Below are 25,629 nucleotides of genomic sequence, written 5' to 3' on the forward strand. Positions count from 1 at the left end.
AAACTATTGTTTGTTTCTCAGGAACCCCCTGTATTGAACATTGTACCAGACTGAGAGAGCTGACAGTTGAGATGTTCAATCAGTGCAGGTGGAGGAGGAAGTTTATGGGTGAGCTTATTTTCAAAACTAGATTTGGACAATTGTTGGATTTTATGGTGAGAGTTTGAATATTTGTGTTGCTGGTGGAATGAACTGAAATCTGTAATTATCAGAGGAGATGGAAGTGGTGAAATGAAGTTTTTCTATTTGACTAATCTTGATTTCAGCAGTAAGGTTCCTCTTCCATGAATTCATTTGGGGTCCTCCGTACTGAATTGGTTTTATTGTGCATTGTATTTCTGTTTTCGGAATCTGCAAGGCCACAGGCATGATGGTTTTGAAACTTGTGGGTTTTTGCTAGATTGCTTTGTGCTGTGAAGATTTTTTTTCCTACCTAAATTGTTTGCTTTTTTTGCGTGGATTTTAATCAACTTCAGCCAAACAAACACATTGTAGGTTCCAATAACCTTTACCGGCTGACATCGGAATGGATAGCATTACTAGCATTAGTAACTAGCATTACTAGCATTACTAGTTACTCAGCTTCTCCTCTCTCGGCTTTTTAACAAACTCGGGTAGAAAAAGCTGCAGAGTTGTGGTTTAGTTTAGGATTGCTACAGGGCTATGGAGAGAGGGTGGAGCATTGGAATTAATTGGGGATTCATACAGGGCTATGGGGAGAGAGTAGGCTAGCGGGGTTTGTTTGGGGATTGATATCGGGTTATGGGGAGAGTGCGGGGCAGTGGGATTAGTTTGGGATCAATATGGGGTGATGGCGAGAGAGCAGGGCAATGGGATTAGTTTGGGATCGATACAGGGTGATGGGGAGAGGGTGGAACAGTGGGGTTAGTTGGGGATTGACACCGGGTGACGGGGAGAGAGAGAAGGGCTGAGAGATTAGTTGGGGATTGCTTTATCAAAGAGTTGGCACTGATACAATGAGTCTAATGTGCTGCTGCTATGCTGAGGCCCACTGTGATCCAGAAGTGTAAATGCTGCTATTTGTTGGCACTGGATGAATGTTGTGATTAAAGTTTTTTGTTCTTTAAATGCAGCTGTTGAGCAGGAGAGATAAGGTTGTGTTTGAAAAGTTGGAAACTCTGACGTCCAAGGACGATAACTACAAACAGCTCCGGGATTACATCAGTTGTGTGAAAATAACACCTTGCATTCCATATTTAGGTGAGTTTAATCTCCTCCAATCTCTGTCAAGGAGGCTGAGTGTTCACCAACCATTACAATCTGCTCACATTTTAATGTTGCTGCACACACTCCACTGGCTGAGGGGTTGTGACCAGCTGGTCTGTGATCACAGGGACTTGGTGGCCTCCCCAGTTTGATTTGACTCCAATTGATCATTTTCCTCCTTGAACCTTTAGGCTGCTTTCCTGGTGCAACAGGTCGGTTCACAATGGAGAGCAGGCCCCTAACCTGAGCACTGGGTTTTCAGCAATGATGGTGAATCTTGGTCTCCTTTTTTGAAAATTGTGTTGGAGGAGGTTCACTTGACGCATTCCTGGGATGAAAGCTTAGCCTAAGAAGAAAGGTAGAACCTACACCCATTGGAGTTTAGAAGAATGAGAGGTGATCTAAGATCCTGAGGGGGTTTGATAGGGTGGATACAGTTTCATCTTGTGGGGGAGACTAGAGCTAGGGGGACACAGTTTAAGAATACGAGGTCTCCCTTTTAAGACAAAGATGAGAATTCTTGTCTCAGAAGGTCATTAGCTGTGGAATTCTCTTCCCCAGAAAGTAGTGGAGGCTGGGTCATTGAATTGATTCAAGGCAGAGTTAGTTAAATTTCTGATTGACAAGGGAGTTGAGGGTTGTGGGGGGCAGACAGGGAAGTGGAGTTGAGACCACAACCAGATCAGCCATGATCTTATTGAATGGCGGAGCAGGCTCAAAGGGCTGAATGGCCTCCTCCTGGTCCTAAGTCCCTGTGTTCCAATGTTAAACCAACTACAAAGTAATGGGTGAGGTCAAACCATGTCTGAGAGGACCCTTCTCGCCATGGATGGTGGTAGTGCTAATTCCGTCTGATGGGGTTTAGATGCAGTGTGTTGGAAATTTTAATTTGGCTGCCTTCCTGAGGAGAGAGGATGTGTGAATGATCCAATTTCTGAACAACACTGCTGCATCACTCCTTGAAGCAGACGGTGTCCATTTTTCAAGTTGTGGCTTTCTGTCCTGGTAATATACAACTGCATTAATCGGTTTGTAACCTTGGTGGCTTGTATAGGGCGGAGTTGTCTGGGTGTGCAAGGAGAATTTCATTACAGTGAGCATATAGTATGTATTCTCAACCAGATACTCTACAGGTTTGAAAATACAGAATGACTGAGCACCTAGTTTTACCCTGGAAATTCTAAACTTTCACTGCACAATGTGTTGTGTAATGTTACTGATGTCTTAAAACCTTTAATGATTCACAGAAGTGACCAGCTTTGAAACTCTTAGCAGGAGCTTCCTATTAACTAAAAATTATAATCTACAACGCTAGATGTGAATTTATTGTTTCCACTCGATGTTGGCCATGTGTTGTGACTTGTATTCAAGAACTATGGAAAAGTGATGGCAACAAGATGGGTAACCATCTCTTTGGCTGTATGTATGCCTCCTTTCATTAACAACATGTTCTCGCCTTCACCTCTAGTCCAATTGCCTTGAATTGCATGTTCCCAGACTCTGATACAATTGATTTACGAGAGAAATTGGTCAGCAGTGAAACAGGAGCCCACATTGAAAATGCAAGTTGAGGGTCAGCATTGTTTTTGAAGGAGGAATGAGGTTTCTTCACTGGAGACACATCATTTAACAATTGGTTGCAAACGCGGAGAACTGCCGAAAGGAATTTGGCTGATGGTCAATATCGAATGTAACCTGTGAAAGCTGTAACCATGGCACCCAGTTCCTGTGTCATTACACATTTTCCCCCGATCCCTTTTTCTGTTATTTATTTCCCATTGTACTGAGCTTGACAGAAAACTCAACTCGCTCACTCCACCGATGAGAGAATGTGGGATGCAGCAGCCATAGAACAGTAACCGGGCAACAGGACAGTGTTTCTCCCATGCCACTCCGCCCCCACCCTCCCCACTCCCAGGTGGATACAGTCACCATTTTTACCTGTTTGGTCTTTGGCAGAGACTCTGGTGTGGCCGACACACGACAGAAAGTTTCACACTGATTGCCCAATATTCATTGGTTTAACTCACTGATCTACGCCAAAGTTCTGCAGTACATTACAGCAAAAAGTGTTTTGTTCAAATATTTACAGTGTTTTATATCACTCCGCAGTGTAAACTTGCATAAACAACAGATTAATGTTTAAGATGAGAATTTATCTAGTTTAATGTGTCAGTTTTCTAGTAAATAGCTGGGAGACATCTCCTCTGAAAGATTTAGCAGATTATATAAAGAAGACAATTTGACTGTGTCCTAAAGAGAAGCTATCATACAGAATATTGATGTATGATTAATCAGTGTGTACTGATGCCCTGTGGTATGTTCAGCACTGAGTGGAAACTATTTCACTGCAGACAGGAACCGATAAAGATTGGAGATAAGTTAACAGGAGGTGGCTGCTCATGATCATCTGGTTGTGGGTCAAGCTTTATTTCTAGAGGGATAGAACTGAAAAGTTATGCCAAACCTGTATTGAACCTTGATTTGACCACACTTAGAGTACTGTGTGCAGTCATCCATATTATAAAAAAAGGATATTGAGGAGAGGGTGCAGAGAAGATCTACAAGGATGATGCCAGAAATGTGTGGGCTTACATATCAGGAAAGGATTGGCAGGCTGGGTCTCTTTCTCTCTTGGGAAATGAAGGCTGAGGGGGTAATCTAATAGAGATTTATATAACGGTGAAAGGTTTTGATCAAGTGGATACAGAGAGAATATTCTATCCTGTGGGGAAGAGCAGAACTAGAGGCCATCAAAATAAGATAGTCTCCAAGAAATCCAATCGGGAATCCAGGAGAAACTTAGTTACTTTCCCCAGAGAGTGGTGAGAATGTGGAACTCGCTACCACAGAGTGGTTGAAGTGAATAGTATAGATACATTTTAAGGGGAAGCTAGACAAGCATATGAGGGAGAAGGGAATAGAGGGCGAGGATGATGGATTTAAGTGAGAAAAGATGGGAGGAGGCTCAACTGGAGCTTAAACACCAGCATGGACTGGTTGTGCTGAATGGCCTGTTTGTACTCTATATACTACGTAACCTTACCAATGTAAATTACAGGAGTGAAGTGCTGGAGAGTAAAGCTGCAGATTGTGGATACCAGGATTCTGAGATTAATGATTCACTAGAGTGGTACCAGGGCTGAAAGAGTTAAATTGAAGGCAGGTTGTGTAGTCTGAGCTTGTATCTCCAAATAATAGAAGATTAAGAGGTAATGTAATTGTATTTGAGGTGTTTAATAGGGTAGATAAAGTATCTCCTCATGTGGGGGGTGGTGGAGTCCAGAAAAAGGAGACATAATAAGATTTGAGTGAGGTTGTACGGGGAAAATGTGAACAAGTGTTTCCTGACGCAAAGGGGAGTGGAAATCTGGAACTCTCGCTCCCCCACCCACTGCCACCCACTGCCACCCCTCACCAAAAGCTGTTGAGACAGGGGTCAAAACTAAGATTGATGTTAGGCAAAGGGTATTAATGGGCAATGAAATCAAAGGTGGGTAAATGGAGTTGAGATACCAATCTGCCACTGAACGCCTGAACAGTCTTGAAGAGCTGAGTGGCTTCTTCCTGTTCCCAAAATGAGTTTGAAGTCCATAAATGTTTTTGCGCGTGTACACCTGCATTAAGACTGTCAAATTCTCTTCCTGCATTTGCCTTACAGTTAGTGTAAAGAGAGCCAAGCCAGCATCTATTAAGCAGGAAATCAACCTGGTTTTTTGGGTTCTAGTTTCCTGACATTTCTTAAACGGCTGGGCCTTCTCTGCTCCTAAAATCTTAATTTTTATATTTCACTAAAAATACACTACAGCTAATTTTAAAGTGTTTGGGACATACTGAATTGTTTTAATAATTAATGAGCAAATCTAGTGGGTTGTTTTTTTATGTTTGCCAGTAGATTCTGAGGATATTCACATGGTGGAGGGAAAGCTGCAGAGTAGGAGAGAGGCCAGAATGTGATCTGGGGACTTCTGTAAACTCGCGATCCTTCACCACAACATTCCTGCCCTCTGGAATATTCAGTCTGTGTCATAGGGCAGGAGGCATATTCCCAGGTTGCTCTAGTCTCATCAAGACATATTATATTCTAAGTAGGTAGTTCTGTTGTCTGTAACTTTGCTTATAAAACTGTCATTGTGCAACACAATATTTTAAAATGTATAGAGAGGTGTCTGACAATAACATGCGGGAGAATGTGATGAAAATCCTGTTTGTAAAGCAGAGTGACTATAATTACAGCAATGTCTAGTTTGGACGTATCATCATCACTACTCTTTTTAAAGAATAGGCACCACCACGGAATTCAGCCCAGTAAACGCCGTCTTGGTACTTGCTGCGATAGTGCCCTCCTTTGTACCACACTCCATTCAGGTTTGAGTGGGCACAGGTGTAGTACCACCAGCCTCCTTTCTGGTAGTGGGCGCAGTTACCTTGAAAGGAAAAACACCAACATTAATGAGCGAAGTGTGCTTTTTGTTTGGTTTTTCTTGACCTCCAATGACCGTGCGCCGTAATCCCGGGGAATGGACCTACCCGAGTACAGATCCCGATCTCTGTCCAGTGTCGTGAATTGTTTGCCATTGTGCCAGGATAGAGAGTCTCCGGCATTCCCCTGGTAGTGGCCTAATCTGAGCCTGTAGAAGTCTCGCTCTGCTTCCACACGGAAGTTGTCGTACTCCGCGAACACTCTCCTTCCCTGCCAATCATCCATCAGGACAAGCAACATGTAGTCATCCTGATTGGTCAGCCAGTAGATGTTCTCCAAACCCAGCCAGTATTCACCGTCTATGTTCCCAAAACCTTGCTGTAAATGAAAACAAAGATTATTTATTGATGATAACTTCGCTTATGTGTGTAATATTATTGGAAAGAGGCTTTTGGTGCTTTGAAACATTTTAAGATTGATGGTAGTTCCTCTCCCATTACTTGTTCAGTTTAACTCCTCTACGTGAAACGGTTTTGAAATGGTTAAATGTCAGAACGATTCACAATTCCGTGTCTTAACTTTTTTAAAAATAAAATCCTTCTGCCTTTTTTAAAATCACTCCGCTCGTTAGCAAACACTGTTTCTTCCACTGTCACCAAAACCATATCTGTTGTTATCCTCTCTCACATTCCATCCCATATCACACTCAATCCCACCCTCTGTGACCTTTTTATTGGTGTTGCATCCACCAGTACACTGAATTTAACATCCCCGCCCTCGTTTTTACATGCCTCGGTGGTCTAGCTTGTTTCCCTGCCCCTGCTGTAGCCTCTTGCTCCACACACTTTCTGCACTTTTAATTCTCCTGTGTTTTCCACATCCTCTGTCTCCACCACCATTGGGTGCTCTGCCACCTTGTCACGGTACCTATCTCCACTCTCCGCCCCCCTCCCCCCCCATTCCAATTTGCTGCTTGGACCCAGTTACCATGCAAACGTGTGCCTGTACCTTCAAATCCAGGTACCACAATGTGACCTTGGACCTACCTTCCGCTTCCTGCTTCAGCTCCTGCACCTACCCCCTACATTAAGCACTTTACAACATTTTCTGTCATGTGAAAACTCTTTCTTTTCGAAATGCAAGCTTCATCATGACAGACACACCTCTGCTCACCAATTGATGGCAAAACATATTGCCCAGAAACGAGCTTGAGACCAGAGTGTTGGCCAACTGTGGTACTCAATTCTGACTTAACTAACCTTATAATTCTCCCAAGTCCTAAAAAAATTGACCGACCCATCTTGCCGTCTCTGGATGACTGTCCAGCCGCCAGGGCCTTGCTGATTCTCACACCACACCTGCATCAGTCGGTTGGTGGTCCTTGGTTTGATCAGGTAGATTCCATCGGATCCGTGACCTTCTTTGAAAACTTGGAGACAGTCTTTCCAGGGACCTGGTCAAGAAATCACGTGAATTTCGTCACTCCGTTGTTTTCTTTTTCCCAGCGTTCGTCCTTAGGATATGGCTTTTGGGAGAAAAGTAATTATCATCCCAATCCCCTTCTTATGGAAAAGCAGAGGGAGCAAGAGATATCAGAACTTGATTTGACAAAAAAAAGGGTCCAGAAAATTCCATCTATTCAACAATACCTTGATTCTGAAACATTTCAGATGCAATAAATTGTTTGGAAGCGGAGTGAGTGTTGTGTGGGCACATGTCACCATTTTCTTTATACAGCACGGTCGCAGGAATATCAATAACTTGTACCTTCAACCTCATGATTCAATGTGCTCTAATCTTTGGAAAGGTCAGCAGCGATCCCTGTATCCATGCAATCAGAGAAACAAGAGCTGGCACAATAGCGCAAACGCTGCATCAAGCGACTTGATGCAGTCATTTCCACCTTAATGAGAAACATCTGTGGACACTGAAACGTGCGCATGGGGTTGGAGAGACTAGTTATTCAGGCGAGAGAAGAATATTCCCCAGAATCAGCTAGGGTTGCCAACCCTCCAGAACTTGCCTAGAGTCTCCAGGAATTAAAGATCAATCTCCCCAGATCACTGCTGTGTGTAACCCGGGGAAAATATCATAGGGGCATTAATTCATTTTCTTTAAACGTTTCTCTTTACCAGACATCAAAATAGTGAAAATGGCATGGGTGGGGGGCGGGCGTGGAGAAAGGCTGTTTGGCTGACAGTCAAGCATCATCCAGTTGGGTAATGGGTCGTCTTGCTTTCCAATCGGTATAGGAAGGCGGTGCATCACGAGGATGGAACGTGTTGGCTGACTAATGGTTGGAGGGTGAAGGTGATGAATTCTCCAGGATTGCATTTAATCACAATTGGCAACTCCAGAATCAGCTGTTCTTCAAACAGTGTCGCTGATCTTTAACTTCCATCTGAACAGGAGGCAACCTTTCACTGGAAAGACAGCACGTGTGACAATGCTGCACTCCTGCTGTACCTCACTTGGATGGGTCAGTCCTGATGTAGATCTTTGAGTCCTCAACCCTCTGGTCCAGAGGTGGCAGTGTTGTCAGCTGAGCTAATCTGACCCAGGCCAGGCTGACACACTCACCTGGACCCAACCATCGATGCAGCATCACGGGTTATGTTTCTCTGTTAAGCATGGCCTGTGTCTCAGCTTGATTGACTGACTATAAATTGGGGGCTTGTAGAAAGGGATTGCAGTTCATTAGATCATAAATAGGAGCAGGAGCAGGCCATTGAGCCTGCTCTGCCAGTCAATAAGATGATGACTGATCTGATTGTGATTTCCACTCCACTTTCCTACCTTTTCCCCACAATCCTTGACCACTTTGTCGATCACAAATCTGCCTAACTCGGCCTTGAATCTATTCAATGACCGAGCCTCCACTGCTCTCTGGGGAAGAGAATTCCAAAGACTAATGACCCTCTCTTGAGAGAAGAACTTCCTCCCCGTCTCCGTCTTAATGAGAGACCCTTTATGTTTAAACTGTGTCCCCTAGTTCACTCGGTGTGTTAATGTCAGTGGTCATGACATTGTTAGATCTGTGGGAACAGCTGTGTTCTGTGGTTTAATGTTATTTTTAGTGCTTTTCTGTGATGGTGTGGCCTATTATCACAGAAAATGTGTCTAATAGCTGCCAACAGTAGCTTGCTTTGTTATCTGAGAAATGAGTGGCAATTAACAAAAGGTCAGAATATTCTCAACTCCACAGGCCAGTAATGATCTGGTTTTAACTCCTTGTTTCCCCCGTGTGCTTTGCTTAAGATACTTTACAACATGTTTAAATGTTGCTTTGATTTTCAGACATTCAAAAGAACAAAGAAAAGTACAGCACAGGAACAGGCCCTTCGGCCCTCCAAGCCTGCGCCGATCATATTGCCCGTCAACTAAAACATTTTGCACTTCCGGGGTCCGTATCCCTCTATTCCCATCCTATTCATGTATTTGTCAAGCTGCCTCTTAAACACCACTATCATACCTGCTTCCACCACCTCCTCTGGCAGCGAATTCCAGACACTCACTACCCTCTGGGTAAAAAACTTGCCCCGCACACATCTCCTCTAAAGTTTTCTCCTCTCACCTTAATTCTATGTCCCCTAGTAATTGACTCTTCCACCCTGGGAAAAAGCTTCTGACTATCTACTCTGTCCATGCCACCCATAATTTTGTAAACTTCCATAAAGTCGCCCCTCAATCTCCGTCACTCTAGTGAGAACAATCTGAGTTTCTCCAACCTCTCCTCATAGCTAATAACCTCCAGACCAGGTAGCATCCTGGTAAACCTCCTCTGCACCCTCTCCAATGCCTCCATATACTTCTGGTAATGTGGTGACCAGAATTGCACGCAATATTCCAAGTGTGGCCTAACCAAGGTTCTATACAGCTGCAGCATGACTTCCCAGCTTTTATACTCAATACCCCTGCCAATGAAGGCAAGCATGTCATATGCCTTCCTGACTACCTTATCCACCTGCGTTGCCACTTTCAGTGACCTGTGGACCTGTACACCCAGATCCCTCTGCCCGTCAATGCACTTAAGGGTTCTGCCATTTACTGTATAATTCCTACCTGTATTAGACCTTCCAAAATGCATTACCTCGCATTTGTCCGGATTAAACTCCATCTGCCATTTCTCCGCCCAAGTCTTTAACCGATCTACATCCCGTTGTATCCTTTGACAATCCTCTTCACTATCTGCAACTCCTCCAACCTTAGTGTCATCTGCAAACTTACTAATTAGCCCAGTTACATTTTCCTCCAAATCATTTACGTATACTACAAACAGCAAAGGTCCCAGCACTGATCCCTGCTGAACTCCACTAGTCACAGCTCTCCATTCAGAAAAGCACCCTTCCACTGCTACCCTCTGTCTTCTATGACCAAGCCAATTCTGTATCCATCTTGCCAGCTCACCTCTGATCCCGTGCAACTTTACCTTCTGTACCAGTCTGCCATGAGGGACCTTGTCAAAGGCCTTACTGAAATCCATGTAGATAACATCCACTGCCCTTCCATCGTCGATCATCTTTGTCACTTCTTCGAAAAACTCGATCAAATTAGTGAGACACGACCTCCCCTTCACAAAACCATGCTGCCTCTCACTAATACGCCCATTTGCTTCCAAATGGTAGTAAATCCTGTCACGAAGAATCTTCTCCAATAATTTCCCTACCACTGATGTAAGGCTCACCGGCCTGTAATTTCCTGGATTATCCCTGCTACCCTTCTTAAACAATGGAACGACAGTGGCCATTCTCCAGTCCTCTGGGACCTCCCCCGTAGCCAGTGAGGATCCAAAGATTTCTGTCAAGGCCCCAGCAATCTCCTCCCTTGCCTCCCTCGGTACTCTGGGGTAGATCCCATCTGGCCCTGGGGACTTATCCACCTTAATATTCCTAACACCTCCTCTTTTTTGATCTCAACATGATCGTTAGGATTTCACCTGTTCTTTTTTAAAAAAAAAATCAGACCCTGAATGAATTTGAGATCATGGCTGAGTAAGGGGAAGTTGAGTTGAAGATGTAGCCCCAGGTTTCACCCTCTTTCTGGGTATGGTTCTGGTTCTGGTTCTACCGGCGCTTGGCTCCCTCAGTACCTCTCAATGCAGCTGCCCTTCGTTTTCTGGCAGTCTGGGCTCGATGGGCTGAAGGTGATGAGCCCCATTCGGAGGAGCAGCATTTTAAAATTAAGTGAATAGGATTAAAATGGAATCTGCCAGACTGGGGTTCGAGGGGTAATTGCTGTGTGTCTTTAAGACTCCATGAAGCAGGGGGAGGGATTAGAAATGTTTGGATTTAAGTGGAAGCAGGAAGGATCGGCTTATTCACAGTCAGCACGAGTGAGGCTAGTGCGTCTGTCACGATGGCTGGTCTTAGTGTAGAACTCTCAGAAACCGAGGCCACTTTGAAGGATATTTTCCTTCTACTCTTGTGTGTGTTGTCTCTTTTTCGACCTTTTTTGTTACTAAATCTTTTCGCTGCTATTGGAACATTGGTCTTGTTTCATCTAGAATTCCTATGTCTATCTAGTTCACCTTTGACCCATTCTGGGAGTCACATGATCCAATGATAATGGAGTTATTGCCTAATCATCGTGATTAAATAGAATTCAGAATAAATTGGATAGATACATGGATGGGAGAGGTCTGGAGGGTTATGGACTGGGTGCAGGTCAATGGGACTAGCGGAATAATATTTCGGCACAGACTAGAAGGGCCGAATGGTCTGTTTTCTGTGCTGTAGTGTTCTATGGTTCTATCAATCTCTATCAGAGTCTACAACAGACTAAGGCATGAGGTGAGGTGGAAAGATTTGGGAACCATAGGCCCAGAGTTACCTGTTCCTCCTGAGCTTGTCCCACTCCTCACATTTTTAAATGTGTTTTGCCTCCATTCAACCTTTCTTCAGTTCCTAGTTTGAAATTATTTGCAGCTGTAGATCTGACTAAGTTCAATTGGATTATTTGCTGCACGTCTCATCTAGATATGGAATGATGGATAATTAAATACATGGCAATCGCCTGGTGAAGGGATGGAAACGGTATCACACTGCAAGAGTTATTGGCACCTGTCATGGCCGAGATGTTTGAATGATGGGATAAATAATTTAACCACTAAGGAAGGATGGAGGCACCCCCATGGGATCTTCACCCTTCCAAATGGAGCCTCGAGGTACAAAAACTGGAATTAGTGTAGAGAAAATAAATCTAGAACATGACCCCAAAAGTTATGACTCAGCACACCCTCACTTACCCTGGTGATGGACAAATCTAAGATTCAAGCTGAGAAGTTCTTTATTCAGTGATCATAAGACTTGAGGCAAAATATATTTTGAGTTAGTTGGATGCAGTGAGGGTATTGAGCTAAATGACCTTGTGAACTGTGGAATTATTGGAAGCTTATAGGAAATGTCTACTCATTGATTATCTGGAAATGGTAGGTTTATGAATTCTGCTGGGATCAGATGTTAGGGAACTATGAGTTGTGTCTCCCTTCAGCGAGTGAGAGGTTAGAGGTTAGAGGTTACAGCCCCAGTGTTCACTCACCAGCCGTCTTGGTTGTTGTCACCATTGGGACTGTAGTGGGAAGAGGTTGTTCTGTTCTCTTCAGTCTGTCCTGTGCCATGCTGTATACCTGATCCCTCAGTATTTCATTGCCAGAGACCAGGTTCTTGGTCCTGTTGCTGCTGCCATTCAGACTGTTGGGTATAACAGCAACAAGCGGCGGCTGTCCTGGACCCTGTTGGTAAACACACAAACCCTAGGGAGAGACTCGTACATCAAATATTCAACTGGAAATGCTTAATGCCTGCTTAACTCTTGGGAACTGATGAAGTGTAGGGAAATCACTTGAAAGAAGAACTGACAGCTGGGGGAGTTTTGCAGCAAGGACAGTTTTCACACTGATTTGTCTGCACAAGAGACCACACTGGGTCAGAGCATGAGGGCAGAATGCATCTTTATGTAGCAGCCATGAGGAGCAGTTTGTTGATGGCTGATGTGCAGTGCCATATAGTACGACTAGATTTTGGGCCTACAGTTTATTCCAGGCAGAGTTCTTAACCCTGCACTGTACTGTTCTGAACTGTGCTCTTGCTTACCTGCTTCAGGTGCTGATGCAGGCTGGGGAGTAGGCCTCTGGGCATCCTGTATCACCTCAGCTACACGCCCAGCTCCTCCTCCCAAAGCCACTGACCCTCACTGGGGATATGCGTTTCACAGGAACTGACTGCTCTTGGATACCTGGGCCTGAGGTGAACATGTGTGAGGCTAGAGTGGAGTGTCAAAGAGTTATTTGATCATAAAAGGCATCACTGCTGTATGCCATCCTGACCCCTCCTGCATCCATTTTCTTTTAGGAATGGGAGTGTATTGGTAAGGAGAGAGACTTTTCTTTGCCATCTCCTGAGCCCAGAGGTGTAAAGACCAACTGCAACATCACGACCACTGCTGCTGCTGCAAGGCCCAGTAACTCTGCTTGGGCTGGAACTGGGACTTCCTGCTCTATATGCATTACTCAGAGTCATGGACTATGTCTTATTGGCCACACCATATTGACAATGTTGGTATATTATCCAAAGAATGTGGCGTGGGTATATTATAGGTTGTGATATTGGAGGGTGAATGACAGAACATGCAGATGGAACTCTCTGGAACTGAAACAGGACAGGTCACATGACGAACAGCCTCTTTTACCAGGACCATGCTGTGGAGAATAGCGGTTCCTTGAGCTATCTGGTCTCTCAAATGCTCTAAGTTATATCTTTCTGTCCAGTGAATAACATGGTTGATTTAAACTGCTCATTGTAGCACAATTCATCTGTAAGATCCCTATTCTATTGATGTAAAGCAGAAATTTTGGCTGCCTTTCATCCCTATCAACATGAACAGTCCATATGGCTAACGTAACTCTACAAACCCATAAACATTGTACAGTGTATTTACGAGCTTAAAGGACACAATTCTTCAAATTAGTGGCCACTTGTGTGTTACAGACCCCTGTCCAATCAGAATGGGACTGGATCTGAAACTCATTTCTGTCTTTGTCTTTGTTCTCTGCCTGTTCCAAATCTCTCACACCATTTGTTTATTTTTTAAAAAATTTGTTCTCCAGTATTGGGATTTCTGTCAGTGAGGCCACACTTATTACTTGTTCCAGGTTGTCCTGAAGACAATGACTGTTTGTGTAAAAGGGGTTTGCTAGGACACCTCTGAGAGCATTGGTCTGATGGTACAGGGCGGGACTGGGTCAGGAGGGCAATTTCCTGAAGGAAATTGGCAAAACAATGGGGTCTTACCAAATTTGGTCACTTATTGGTGGGCTGGCACCGAAAATAATTACCAAATTAATTCATAACTTGACGCGGTGAGTTTTGAATACTCAACCATGTGAGTTACTGCTCCAGTGACCAAGAGGCCAGCTACATTCTCCCCCTCCCAGCTACATTCTCTCCCCCTCCCAGCTACATTCTCCCCCTCCCAGCTACATTCTCCCCTCCTCCCAGCTACATTCTCCCCTCCTCCCAGCTACATTCTCCCCTCCTCCCAGCTACATTCTCCCCTCCTCCCAGCTACATTCTCCCCTCCTCCCAGCTACATTCTCCCCTCCTCCCAGCTACATTCTCCCCTCCTCCCAGCTACATTCTCCCCTCCTCCCAGCTACATTCTCCCCTCCTCCCAGCTACATTCTCCCCTCCTCCCAGCTACATTCTCCCCTCCTCCCAGCTACATTCTCCCCTCCTCCCAGCTACATTCTCCCCTCCTCCCAGCTACATTCTCCTCCTCCCAGCTACATTCTCCCCTCCTCCCAGCTACATTCCCCTCCTCCTCCCAGCTACATTCTCCCCTCCTCCCAGCTACATTCCCCTCCTCCCAGCTACATTCCTCCCCTCCTCCCAGCTACATTCCCCTCCTCCTCCCAGCTACATTCCCCTCCTCCTCCCAGCTACATTCTCCTCCTCCTCCCAGCAACAGTAAGTATTGAGAGGCTGTTTGTATCCGTGTTGAGTTCAGTCATCTCTACGATTCACTTTTACCTGTTGTTTCAATTGCTGATGGTGCGATGGTGACATTTGTCTGCACTGGTGCTCCAGCTGAGCAATGATGTGGCTCTGGTTGTTCATGAGGGCGGTCAGGGCTGCGTACTTGCGTTCCAGCTCCCTGTACCTTGTCGACAGCCTTAGCACCTGGGCCGTGACATTGAGCACCTTGTTCTCCAGCTGGGAGATCTCCAGCGAGTCATCCTTCTTGCGGATAATCTCATGCAGCAACTGGGTGTAAAGCTGGGACACTCTGGAGTTCATGTTGTGGTTTTCTTTACGCAGAAACTTCACCTCATTGACCACGCCTCCATCCACCTCCACCATCTGCCTGAGGTCCTTGATTTGCTGCTGCTGTTCTCTCATCTCCTGTTGTACAGCCTGCAGCTCGCTCTTGTTCACGTTGTTGTTTCCAGCCACTAGGCTCTTGGTGTTCAGGCAGATGGGCCCTGTGAGCCGCTGCTGTGGGACAATGAAGGTGTAGGTGCACTTGCTGGGCGCTGGGCTCTCTGAGGATTGCACAAACCGATCGTTGGGCTCCCCTGTCTGTGCATGTTTTCTGGGATCTGGTTTTGTGGAGGTCTCTTCACATCCTGCTAAGCCAGCCAGTAACAAGAGGCTGACGGTGAATTTCAGCATCGTTCCAGATAAACTGTACAACCCTGAAGTTTCAAAACCTGCAAGGAAACAAAACGATCTTTTAAAAACTAGGGGCACATTGGTTGTGTTTTGTGAACCATCTTCCTGATGCCTCCAAACAACGAGCCTCCCTGTTGGATGGCTTATTCGCTGGAACTGTTCTGGAGAGAGACTGACACCTATGGAATCATAACCAGTGAGACGCCCAGTGTCTCCCAAAGAATATTTGGATTTTAAAATGGTCACACTTTTTTTTCAAGTTCCTCCCTAGCACTAATTTCCTCCAACAACCCTCCAAGATCTCTCTGCTCCTCCAATCCTGGCCTCTTATACATCTCTGATTTGCATTGCTCCATCATTGGTGGCCGTGCCTTCAATTGCCTGGGCCCTAACCTCTGGAATTTCCTTCCTAAATCCTCTCGCTCACTCGCTTGTTCTCTCGCTCTCTTCCTCCCTCTCTCCCTCTATCCCTCTCTCCCTTTCTCTCTCTACACCCACACATTCTTAGACTTGGTGTCAATGTTTTTTCTCAGAATGCTTCTGTGATGTGCTTTGGGCCATTTTACTTAAAAAAAAAAATGCTTTATAAACACAAGTTTTGATTGAAAGAGAATGGAAAAAGTAATTGTAACATTTCTAGCTGCCCCTGTGTTCATTCCTGAACAGCTTGGGGAAAGGTCTTTGTCCTGGTCCATCTATCTCTGCTGACATGTTGATTGAGCTGAGGGTCAAGAATGGGGCGGGGGAGGGGAAAGAAGGGCCTCGTTCTATCTGAAGAGTGTTTACTCAAGGCAGAATCTTAGAGCGTCATCAAACTTTCTGTTGGTGCGTCCTTGGGTTAACAGGACAGGACGTGCTTTGAGCAAAACGATTTATAAAAATACTTGCATCTTCTAAATGCTTTGGCTCCAGGTGTGTTGGAACTAACCAGGAATGCTGTCCTGTGAATTTCAGCCTGGTATTGTCTGATTTTGCACAGGGTGTTTGTGAATGTGGTCAGCGTTTATATCCTTTTGAGGCCTGTTTATAATCCAAAGTTAATGAAAACTCTCCTCGGCTTATAAAAATCAGCTAATGCAAATCGTATACCATCGGTTACAGAAATACATAAAGGGCAGGTGTAAGGAGCACTATTGGTACCTGCTTGAATTGCAACTCAATAAGGCCTGACAACAAGGGCCTGGATTAATATGGAAGGATAGGATAGAACGGACACTGAAACAACTATGGGTTATCTCTACCCCTGGTGACTCAACTTGCTTCTGTTAACTTTGCCTCAGTCTCCTTTTAAAAATATTCCAAAATATCAGGAGGATGGAAAAGGTTAGCAATCTGATACATGTGTTACACAAATACAAGTTCTTCTCATCCCATTCTGGACATGTTGGTACAAATGGTGCCTTGCGGCACATAATTCCAGTGAGGGTGTTTCTCCAGAGTTGTTACTTCATGTTTGTGCTTGACTTGATGCTGTTGCCCCCATGTCTGTATGATTGTTGAAATTGGAGAAAGAATCTGTGACTCTCCTGATGAAGTCTCTGCTGGGTGAAAAATAACCGCGAAACTCTTTGAAAATTTCAATGTGCTTGACTTGAGACCATGACCTTTTGAAGAATCAGTTTGATATCTTATGTACTTTATGGAATGTTGCCTGGCAGTGTGATGGTATTGTTGTAGAAGTTTTATAAAATGAAGGATAAGCATTGGACCCTACAGTTAGCCTTGTGCCCCGGGAGTTGGGAGATGAAGGGGAAACATCAGTCTGGATTCTCACCCCCTAATCGCTGTCCTTGGGAAATGGTATGTGTGTGGACTCGGGTTAGGATTATGAGACATTATCTGGACGAATAGTTGTCTCGTACTGACTGAGTCCACACACGAGACACAAAAAGGTTGGTGATCAGGGTTGCCAACTGTGATACAATGTATTCCTGGAGTCATCACATGACTTGCCCCATACTCCAGCCATTAGTCGACCAACATATCCATCCTTGTGATGTGCTGCCTTCCTACGCCAGTTGGAAAGCAAAAAGATACATTACCCAATTGGATGATGCTTGATTGTCAACCAAGCAACCTTTTATCACCATTTTCAATAATTTTATCTTGTAAAAAGAAGTATTCAAAGATAATTACCAAAAAAGAACTATTTTTTAATGCCCCCATGATTTTTCTCCAGAATTGCACACAGTAGTATCCAATTCCTGGAGACTCCAGGCCAATCCTGGAGGGTTGGCAGCCCTATTGGTGATCCCAATTCCTGGAGTGATTCTCCACCAGATGAGGCGTTTGGCAAAAAATTATTGGATAACGAAAGACTTAATGAGTGGCAGTTCCCTGAGGAAAGTGGTAATGAGGTCTGAAATAGACATTTGTTGGTACTTCAAGAACATCTGAAAATAACAGGAAGGAACAGCCCGGCCAATCCATCAAGATGAGACCCCATACCCATAATGGCTGGAGCATCGTGACTAAACACTTCTTCTCCGCGCCCCCCCACTCTCTTCTAACCACTCCCCAACGCCCCCACAAACCCTGCAGACACGATCCTGGGATGGGCAAGAGAAAAATCTTGAGCCAATAAATACTCTGCAAACGTTCTACTTCAATCCCCTCAGGCAGTCAGCTCCAGACCAGGAGATCTCACACTCACACTCACACACACACACACACACACACCAGGCCATGTTAACATTCCATATGATGGGATCCCTGCCCCACGAGGCAGAAACTAGCCCAGCTCCCCCCTCGAAGGCAGAGTCAGCACCCACCTACCATCCAGCAACACATTCCAGAGACTCATTACTCTCTGGCGAAGGAAGAACCGCGAAAACATCTGGTTTATTCATGCTTCTATGCCCTCTGATCCTCCCAATCTATCAATATTTACGTAATCCAAATATTTCATTCCTTTATAACCTTTTCCAGGGACTGATTTGTCCCCAAGTGAGTCCTGAGAGAGCCATTACTGAGGGTAAATTCCCCAGTATGGGTGAGCGTTAGCAGAGTCCCTGCACCAGACATGTAAAATATCCCTAATGTAAACAGTGAGAATTCTCCGCTCACAAACTCAGGAAACAATTAAAATTCCAAGATGAGCACTGATTATAGCAGAGCAGAGGTTTTAGTAGTGTGCTGGCCAGTTGCAGTAACCTCTGTCAGTCAGTATTTGCTTCTTTGTTCTGTGATCTGTAACCTACAGTTGTTGCTTTGCCTATTTAAACTCCTGGAACTCACTCATTAACATCCCCACCCCCACTGTCTTTTCATCTCCCTTCTTGGTTTCACCAGTTTCTAACAGCCCCACTGATTATTTATATTCCTGTGTTTCTAATTACTTTTTTCCACCCCCATTGCCCAGTTTCTCAGAAGTCATTATGAGACAGAAACGTATAATAACTGATATTTCAGAAAAAAAAACCTTTTCCCCCACTGCCCTTGCAGTTTTGTATATCATCCACATTTTCCATTCCCTAATACCTGCCGTGGAATATTAATTTACAAAATGTGTGGATGCTTCCTTCATTGAAATGATGATTTTGGTGCTTAAACAGCTGAAAGGGGAGTGAAAATGACATTCCCTCCATCATAAGAGCAGAAGTGGGGATGTTCGCTGATGATTGCAGAATGTTCACCATTCGCGACTCCTCAGACACTGAAGCAGTCCATGTCCAAATGCAGCCAAACCTGGACAATATCCAGGCTTACGCTGAGAAATGGCAAGTAAGATTCATGCCACACAAGCCAGGCAATGACCATCTCCAATGAGAGAATCTAACCATCAACCCTTGACATTCAATGGCATTACCATCACTGAATCCCCCACTATCAACATCTTGGGGGTTACCATTGACCAGAAACTGAACTGGACCAACCATATATATACTGTGGCTACAAAAGCAGGCCAGTGACTGGGAATCCTGCGGTGACTAACTCACCATAAGACATAGGAGCAGAAGTAGGCCATTCAGCCCATTGAGCCTGCTCCGCCATTCAATGAGATTGTAGCTGATCTGATAATCCTCAATTCCACTTTCCTGCCTTTTCCCCGTAACCTTTGATTTCCTTACTAGTTAAAAATCTGTCTTTCTCAGCCTTAAATATACTTAGCGACCCAGCCTCTACAGCCCTCTGCGGTAAATAATTCCACAGATTAACTACTCTCTGAGAAGAAATTCCTCCTCATCTCTGCTTTAAGTGGATGCCCACTTACTCTGAGATTATGCCCTCTGGTCCTAGACTCTCCTACAAGGGGAAACAACCTCTCAGCATCTACCCTGTCAAGCCCCCTAAGAATCTTGTATGTTTCAGTAAGGTTGCCTCTCATTCTTCTAAACTCCAATGAGTACAGCCCCAACCTACTCAACCTCTCCTCATTAGAAAATCCCTCCATACCCAGGACCAACCTAGTGAAGCTTCTCTGGACTGCCTCCAATGCTAGTATATCTTTCCCTAGATAAGGGGACCAAAACTGTTCACAGTATTCTTGGTGTGATCTAACTAGTGTCTTTTATAGTTTTAGCAAGACTTACCTATTTTTATACTTCATTTCCTTTGAAATAAAGGCCAACATTCCACTTGCCTTCCCTATTAGCTGCAGAACTTGTATGTTAGCTTTTAGTGATTCATGCACGAGGACTCCCAATCCCTCTGTGCTGCAGCTTTCTGCAGTCTTTCTCCATTTAAATAATATTCAGCTCTTCTATTCTTCCTGCCAAAGTGCATAACCTCACATTTTCCCACATTATATTCCATCTGCCAAGTTTTACCCATTCACTTAATCTGTCTATATTCCTCTGTAGACTCTGTGTCATCCTTATCACTTGCCTTCCCACCTATTTTTGTGTCATCTGCAAACTTGGCGATAGTACATTCATTTCCCCATCCAAATCATTAATATATATTGTAAATAATTGTGGTCCCAGCACTGATCCCTGTCGCACTCCACTAGTTACAGGTTGCCATCCTGAATATGCCCCCCTTATCCCAGCTCTGTCTTCTATTAGTTAGCCAATCCTCTATCCATGCTAATATACTACTTCCAACAACATGGGCTCTTATCTTATCAAGTAGAAGCTTCTCCACCATCTACAAGGCACAAGTCAGGAGTGTGATGGAATACTCCCTACTTGCCTGGATGTGTGCAGCTCCCACAACACTTGATGTTCGATGCCTTCCAGGACAAAGCAGCTGGCTCGATCGGCACCACATCCACCACCTTCAACATTCAATCCCTCCGCTACAGCCGCAGAGGCAGCAGTGTGTACCTTTAACAAAATGCACTGCAGAAACTCACCAAGCCTCCTACAACAGCACCTTTCAAACCCATGAACTCTACCATCTCGAAGGACAAGGGCAGCAGATAGATGGGCACACCACCACCTGGAAGTCCCCCTCCAAGCCACTCACCATCCTGACTTGGAAATATATCGCCATTCCTTCACTGTTGCTGGGTCAAAATCCTGTCCTACCAGCACTGTGGGTGTACCTACACCCCATGGACTGCAGCAGTTCAAGGCAGTGGCTTACCACCTCCTCGAGGACAATTGGGGATGGGTAATAAATACTAGCCTAGCAAGCAACACCCACGCCATGAACAAATAGAAAGAAATCTACAGCAGGGAATTAAGCCTTCTACCTCAGCTGTCTAGATGCCAAGAGACCACATGCAAACTTCACATTCACTTTGCTCTGAGGTTGTCAGGTTCTTGGGGTGTTGACACTGGCAGACCCAGGGTGTTGGGATTTAGGATTTATCCACCAAAACACTGAGGAAAACCTGCAGCATGGCGCTGTCGGCTGGCAATCCAGGCCCTGGTTAGGGCTGTTTTCACCCCCCTGTGGGGATCTGAGACGCCTGACCTTCAGGCAGCTACTCTCCAGTGAACTGCCCCAGAACCATTCCCAGGATGGGTGAGCATGAAAGGGGCCTCGGGTCCCAGAATCTCCATGGTGATGACTATCATGTTCTCTAAAATAGACATAGATGATGCGAACATGCCCACTTCTCTTATGATGGAGGGAAGGTCATTTTCACTCCCCTTTCAGCTGTTTAAACACCAAAATCCTCGTTTTAATGAAGGAAGCATCCACACATTTAGTAAATTAATGTTCTACGGCAGGTATTAGGGAATGGAATATGTGGGCGAAACACAACTGCAAGGGCAGTGGGGGAAAAGGTTTTTTTTCCTGAAATATCACAGTTATTATATGTTTCTGTTTCATAATGACTTCTGAGAAACTGGGCAATGGGGGTGGAACATGATGGCCTCCTGGCTGTTAGTTAAATTTTTTGTACAGTTCAACATATTGGAGCAGGAGATGCCAGCCCTGGCTGGATGTACGCCAGGAGATTTAATCACACGACATTCCACCTTCAACAGCCTCACCATCAAGCTCCTGCCATTGGTCAACTGGCACATCCATCCTCATGATGTCCCACCTTCTCTCAGCCAATCAGGAAGCAAACAGGCTCTTTGACAGTAAAGAATCATCCAGTCAAGTTTTATCCCATCTCCAGTATTTATACAAAAGCAAAAAACTGCGGATGCTGGAAATCCAAAACAAAAACAAAAATACCTGGAAAAACTCAGCAGGTCTGACAGCATCTGTGGAGAGGAACACAGTTAACGTTTCGAGTCCGTATGACTCTTCAACAGAACTAAGGAAAAATAGAAAAGAGGTGAAATATAAGCTGGTTTAAGGAGGGGTGGGACAGGTAGAGCTGGATAGAGGGCCAGTGATAGGTGGAGATAACCAAAAGATGTCATAGACAAAAAGACAAAGAGGTGTTGAAGGTGGTGATATTATCTAAGGAATGTGCTAATAGGTGACATTAAGGGTAGAAAGCAGGACGAGCAAGGTACAGATAGCCGTAGTGGGGGTGGGGTGGGGTGAAGGGATTGAAATAGGCTTAAAGGTAGAGGTAAAACAATGGATGGAAATACATTTAAAAATAATGGAAGTAGGTGGGAAAAGAAAAATCTATATAAATTATTGGAAAAAGGGGGATCGGAAAGGGGGTGGGGATGGAGGAGAGAGTTCATGATCTAAAATTGTTGAACTCAATATTCAGTCTGGAAGGTCGGAAGATGAGGTGCTGTTCCTCCAGTTTGCGTTGAGCTTCACTGGAACAATGTAGCAGGCCAAGGATGGACATGTGGGCATGAGAGCAGGGTGGAGTGTTGAAATGGCAAGCGACAGGGAGGCCTGGGTCATGCTTGCGGACAGACCGAAGGTGTTCCGCAAAACGGTCACCCGTTCTGCATTTGGTCTCTCCAATGTAGAGGAAACCGCATTGGGAGCAGCGAATGCAATAGACTAAATTGAGGGAAGTGCAAGTGAAATGCTACTTCACTTGAAAGGAGTGTTTGGGCCCTTGGACGGTGAGGAGAGGGGAAGTGAAGGGGCAGGTGTTGCACCTTCTGTGGTTGCATGGGAAGGTGCCATGGGAGGGGGTTGAGGAGTAGGGGGTGATGGAGGAGTGGACCAGGGTGTCCCGGAGGGAATGATCCCTATGGAATGCCGCCGGGGGGGTGAAGGGAAGATGTGTTTGGTGGTGGCATCATGCTGGAGTTGGCAGAAATGGCGGAGGATGATCCTTTGAATGCAGAGGCTGGTGGGGTGATAAGTGAGGACAAGGGGGACACTATCATGGTTCTGGGAGGGAGAGGAAGGTGTGAGGGCGGATGCGCGGGAGATGGGCCGGACACGGTTGAGGGCCCTGTCAACCACCGTGGGTAGAAAACTTCGGTTAAGGAAGAAGGAACCGCTTTTGAAAGTGGCATCATCAGAACAGATGCGACGGAGGCGAAGGAACTGAGAGAATGGGATGGAGTCCTTACAGGAAGCGGGGTGTGAGGAGCTGTAGTCGAGGTAGCTGTGGGAGTCGGTAGGCTTGTAATGAATATTGGTGGACAGTCTATCACCCGAAATTGAGACAAGGAGGTCAAAGAAGGGAAGGGAAGTGTCAGAGATGGACCAGTATTTATATAGCTGGTAAACAAAGCTGTTTTACTGCCCCTCTGTTGTTCCGTTTCTGGAGACTCCAAGTTGGCAACCCTCATTATAACTCATAATTACCTCTGGGATGTTTTGTCATCCCCTCCCCCCCCAACCCGGCCACCTCTTCCTCAGGGACAATCTTCCTCTGCTCCAATAGAAAGAAAACAGAGCAGATGTTGCAAATCTGAGATGAAGCCAGAAATGAGCCAACAGGTCACGCTGTTTTGAAGGCAAATGTTTTGAACGTGACCCTTTCTTCCGCAGATTAGTTCTGATAAGATCATCACTGAAATGTGAAACTTTGCCTCCCTCTCAGGCACTGACCTCCTATGTGGTTCCAGCATTTCCAGTAACTTTAGTTTAAGCCTGCAGCCCTGTTCTGTATTAAATCCACTGTTTCATTACAATCTGGAGGGGAATAAAACACCTTATTTATAAACGCCTATTATTTCTACAGATCCTGTTCAGATCTAAACAATTCGCTCTCAGAAATGCAGTGACTGCTTTGCAGAAAAATTGTGCAGCCATTCTGTGCTGGTCATATTCTACTACAGCTTAGTATTTGTACAGGGTCTGTCGCATAGTGAAACATCCCAAGATGTGTCTCAGAGTTTATCAGACAAAGTCTTGACACTGAGACACACAAGGAGATGCATAATAAGTGAGGTACACTTTCAGGAGCATCTTAAAGGCAGAGAAGTTTAGAGAGGTATCCTGGAGGGTCATAGGCTACAGGAGATCACTGAGATGGGGAGGGGAGGTACTTGAATATGAGGATGTGATCCACAAAGAGACGAGTGATTTACCTGTCGTTGTTTTGCTGGTCAAAAACAGAATTACCTGGAAAAACTCAGCAGGTCTGGCAGCATCTGCGGTAGTTTTTTGTTTTTATCATTGTTTTGCTGGTACTGTCTGAGATAGGAATGTTGCTCAGGACTTTGGGAGAATTCCTGCTGATTGTTAACATCCGCCCAGACCGCTAGGACATTGAGCCTTGACTAGTAACTCACCTGAATAGCAGAATCTTTTTAAATGTTTGATTATTTTTTTTAGGAAATCCTGGTGCATTTTCCCCATCTCCTTATGCCTCAAAACAACAAACCTGCCCCTAGAATCTTAAGCAACACACTCTCTTGTTTTTAAAATTTGATTTTAAAAGAAATTTAAATCACATATTCCACTGGTAAACTGTACAGTAAATGTCCATACCTGTGAGTCGACTCTAACTGACCAATGGCCAATGTCTGACTGTCCTCGATATTCTCAACTTCAGATAACGAGGGGAATATTCTGTGGGAAACATACTCCTGTACATTTCATTCCAATGGATTACAGCTCACCTGGATTCCCTCTGGCCGTGTTGAGTGTACGTGAGTAGGCTGTGTACAAAAACTCCTCTGGGTTAAGATTATCGCCCCTCCCCTCCTTCTCGGCCAGTGGAGCAGCTGATCAGTGTTTAGCCGTTTCCATGCCCAGGAACTGCTGTAACTTGTCAGGCGCAGTCCCTGGGTGTGTTTGTAGGGACAGCGAGAAGAGGCAGCTACAGTGCAGTTCTGCTCTGTCTCTCACTAACTTATCCAAACCAGCAGCCAGGCTCCTTGTAGCTTTCCGCCCATTAGAGCCTCGGCTTGTCAAGGCTGATAACACAATGTTGTCATTTTACCCCGAGTGCTGGAGGCTCCTCCCGACTGCAATAAACTGCTTGATCCAGGGAGCAAATCCCACCACCTCGTAACTCCTTGTTTTCTCTGAACCAGATTTAATATTTTCTTCCTTAAAATCAGGCTTTTCTCTCAGTGGTCGGGGTGTGCAGCCTGTGTGAAACCAGCTTAAAATCAAAGGTGGTGCCTGTGTGTGTGTTCAATGGGCTTTTATTGGGGAACAGGAATCTGTTGATCTCTGTGCTAGTTTAATATAAGTACTAGCCTGCCTGAGTGTCTGCTGTGCATGTGCTTTGTGTTCAGTGGCTGCACAGTGCAAACTGTTTTTCTGCTTTCCTGAAAACCGCCTGATCCCGTACCCGGGTACCCTGACGTTCATCGTCTGAAAGTGGACCGAGAGTGGGGCTATTCGACTGAGTGGGGGAAGCATTGCAGCCACACTCAATACTGCCCGCATCAGGCTGCCTGGAAAAGGGCAGAGGGGGGTGAGGGGAGAACAACCCAGTAAAGTAAATAAAAATGTTTTATAACAACCCCACTTTATCACTTCAAAAATAATGGTAAGCGTCAGTGACCCAAGTGGGAGATGGTGGGGTAAAATGGATCCAATGTCCAAAGGAACATTCCTTACCCTGATTTCACATAC

At 45.1% G+C, this 25,629-nt stretch overlaps 1 protein-coding gene and 1 pseudogene across 1 annotated transcript; one reads left to right on the forward strand and one right to left on the reverse strand.

The window, feature by feature from the left end:
- The window catches only part of LOC144668766 (ras-specific guanine nucleotide-releasing factor RalGPS1-like), a 56,933-nt pseudogene that overhangs the window by 16,445 nt on the left and 14,859 nt on the right, over positions 1 to 25,629 (forward strand).
- On the reverse strand, positions 3,369 to 24,898 carry angptl6 (angiopoietin-like 6). The gene is made up of 6 exons (XM_078531331.1): positions 24,532 to 24,898; positions 14,677 to 15,356; positions 12,188 to 12,380; positions 6,910 to 7,103; positions 5,758 to 6,028; positions 3,369 to 5,654 (listed from the first exon to the last, which is right to left on the reverse strand). Exons 2-6 carry the CDS (start codon positions 15,316 to 15,318, stop codon positions 5,470 to 5,472), a joined length of 1,485 nt encoding a protein of 494 aa, XP_078387457.1. The 5' UTR covers positions 15,319 to 15,356; positions 24,532 to 24,898; the 3' UTR covers positions 3,369 to 5,469.

This window comes from Cetorhinus maximus, chromosome 28 (assembly GCF_964194155.1).
Source record: "Cetorhinus maximus chromosome 28, sCetMax3.hap1.1, whole genome shotgun sequence".
In the NCBI taxonomy this organism is placed as follows: Eukaryota; Metazoa; Chordata; class Chondrichthyes; order Lamniformes; family Cetorhinidae; genus Cetorhinus; species Cetorhinus maximus.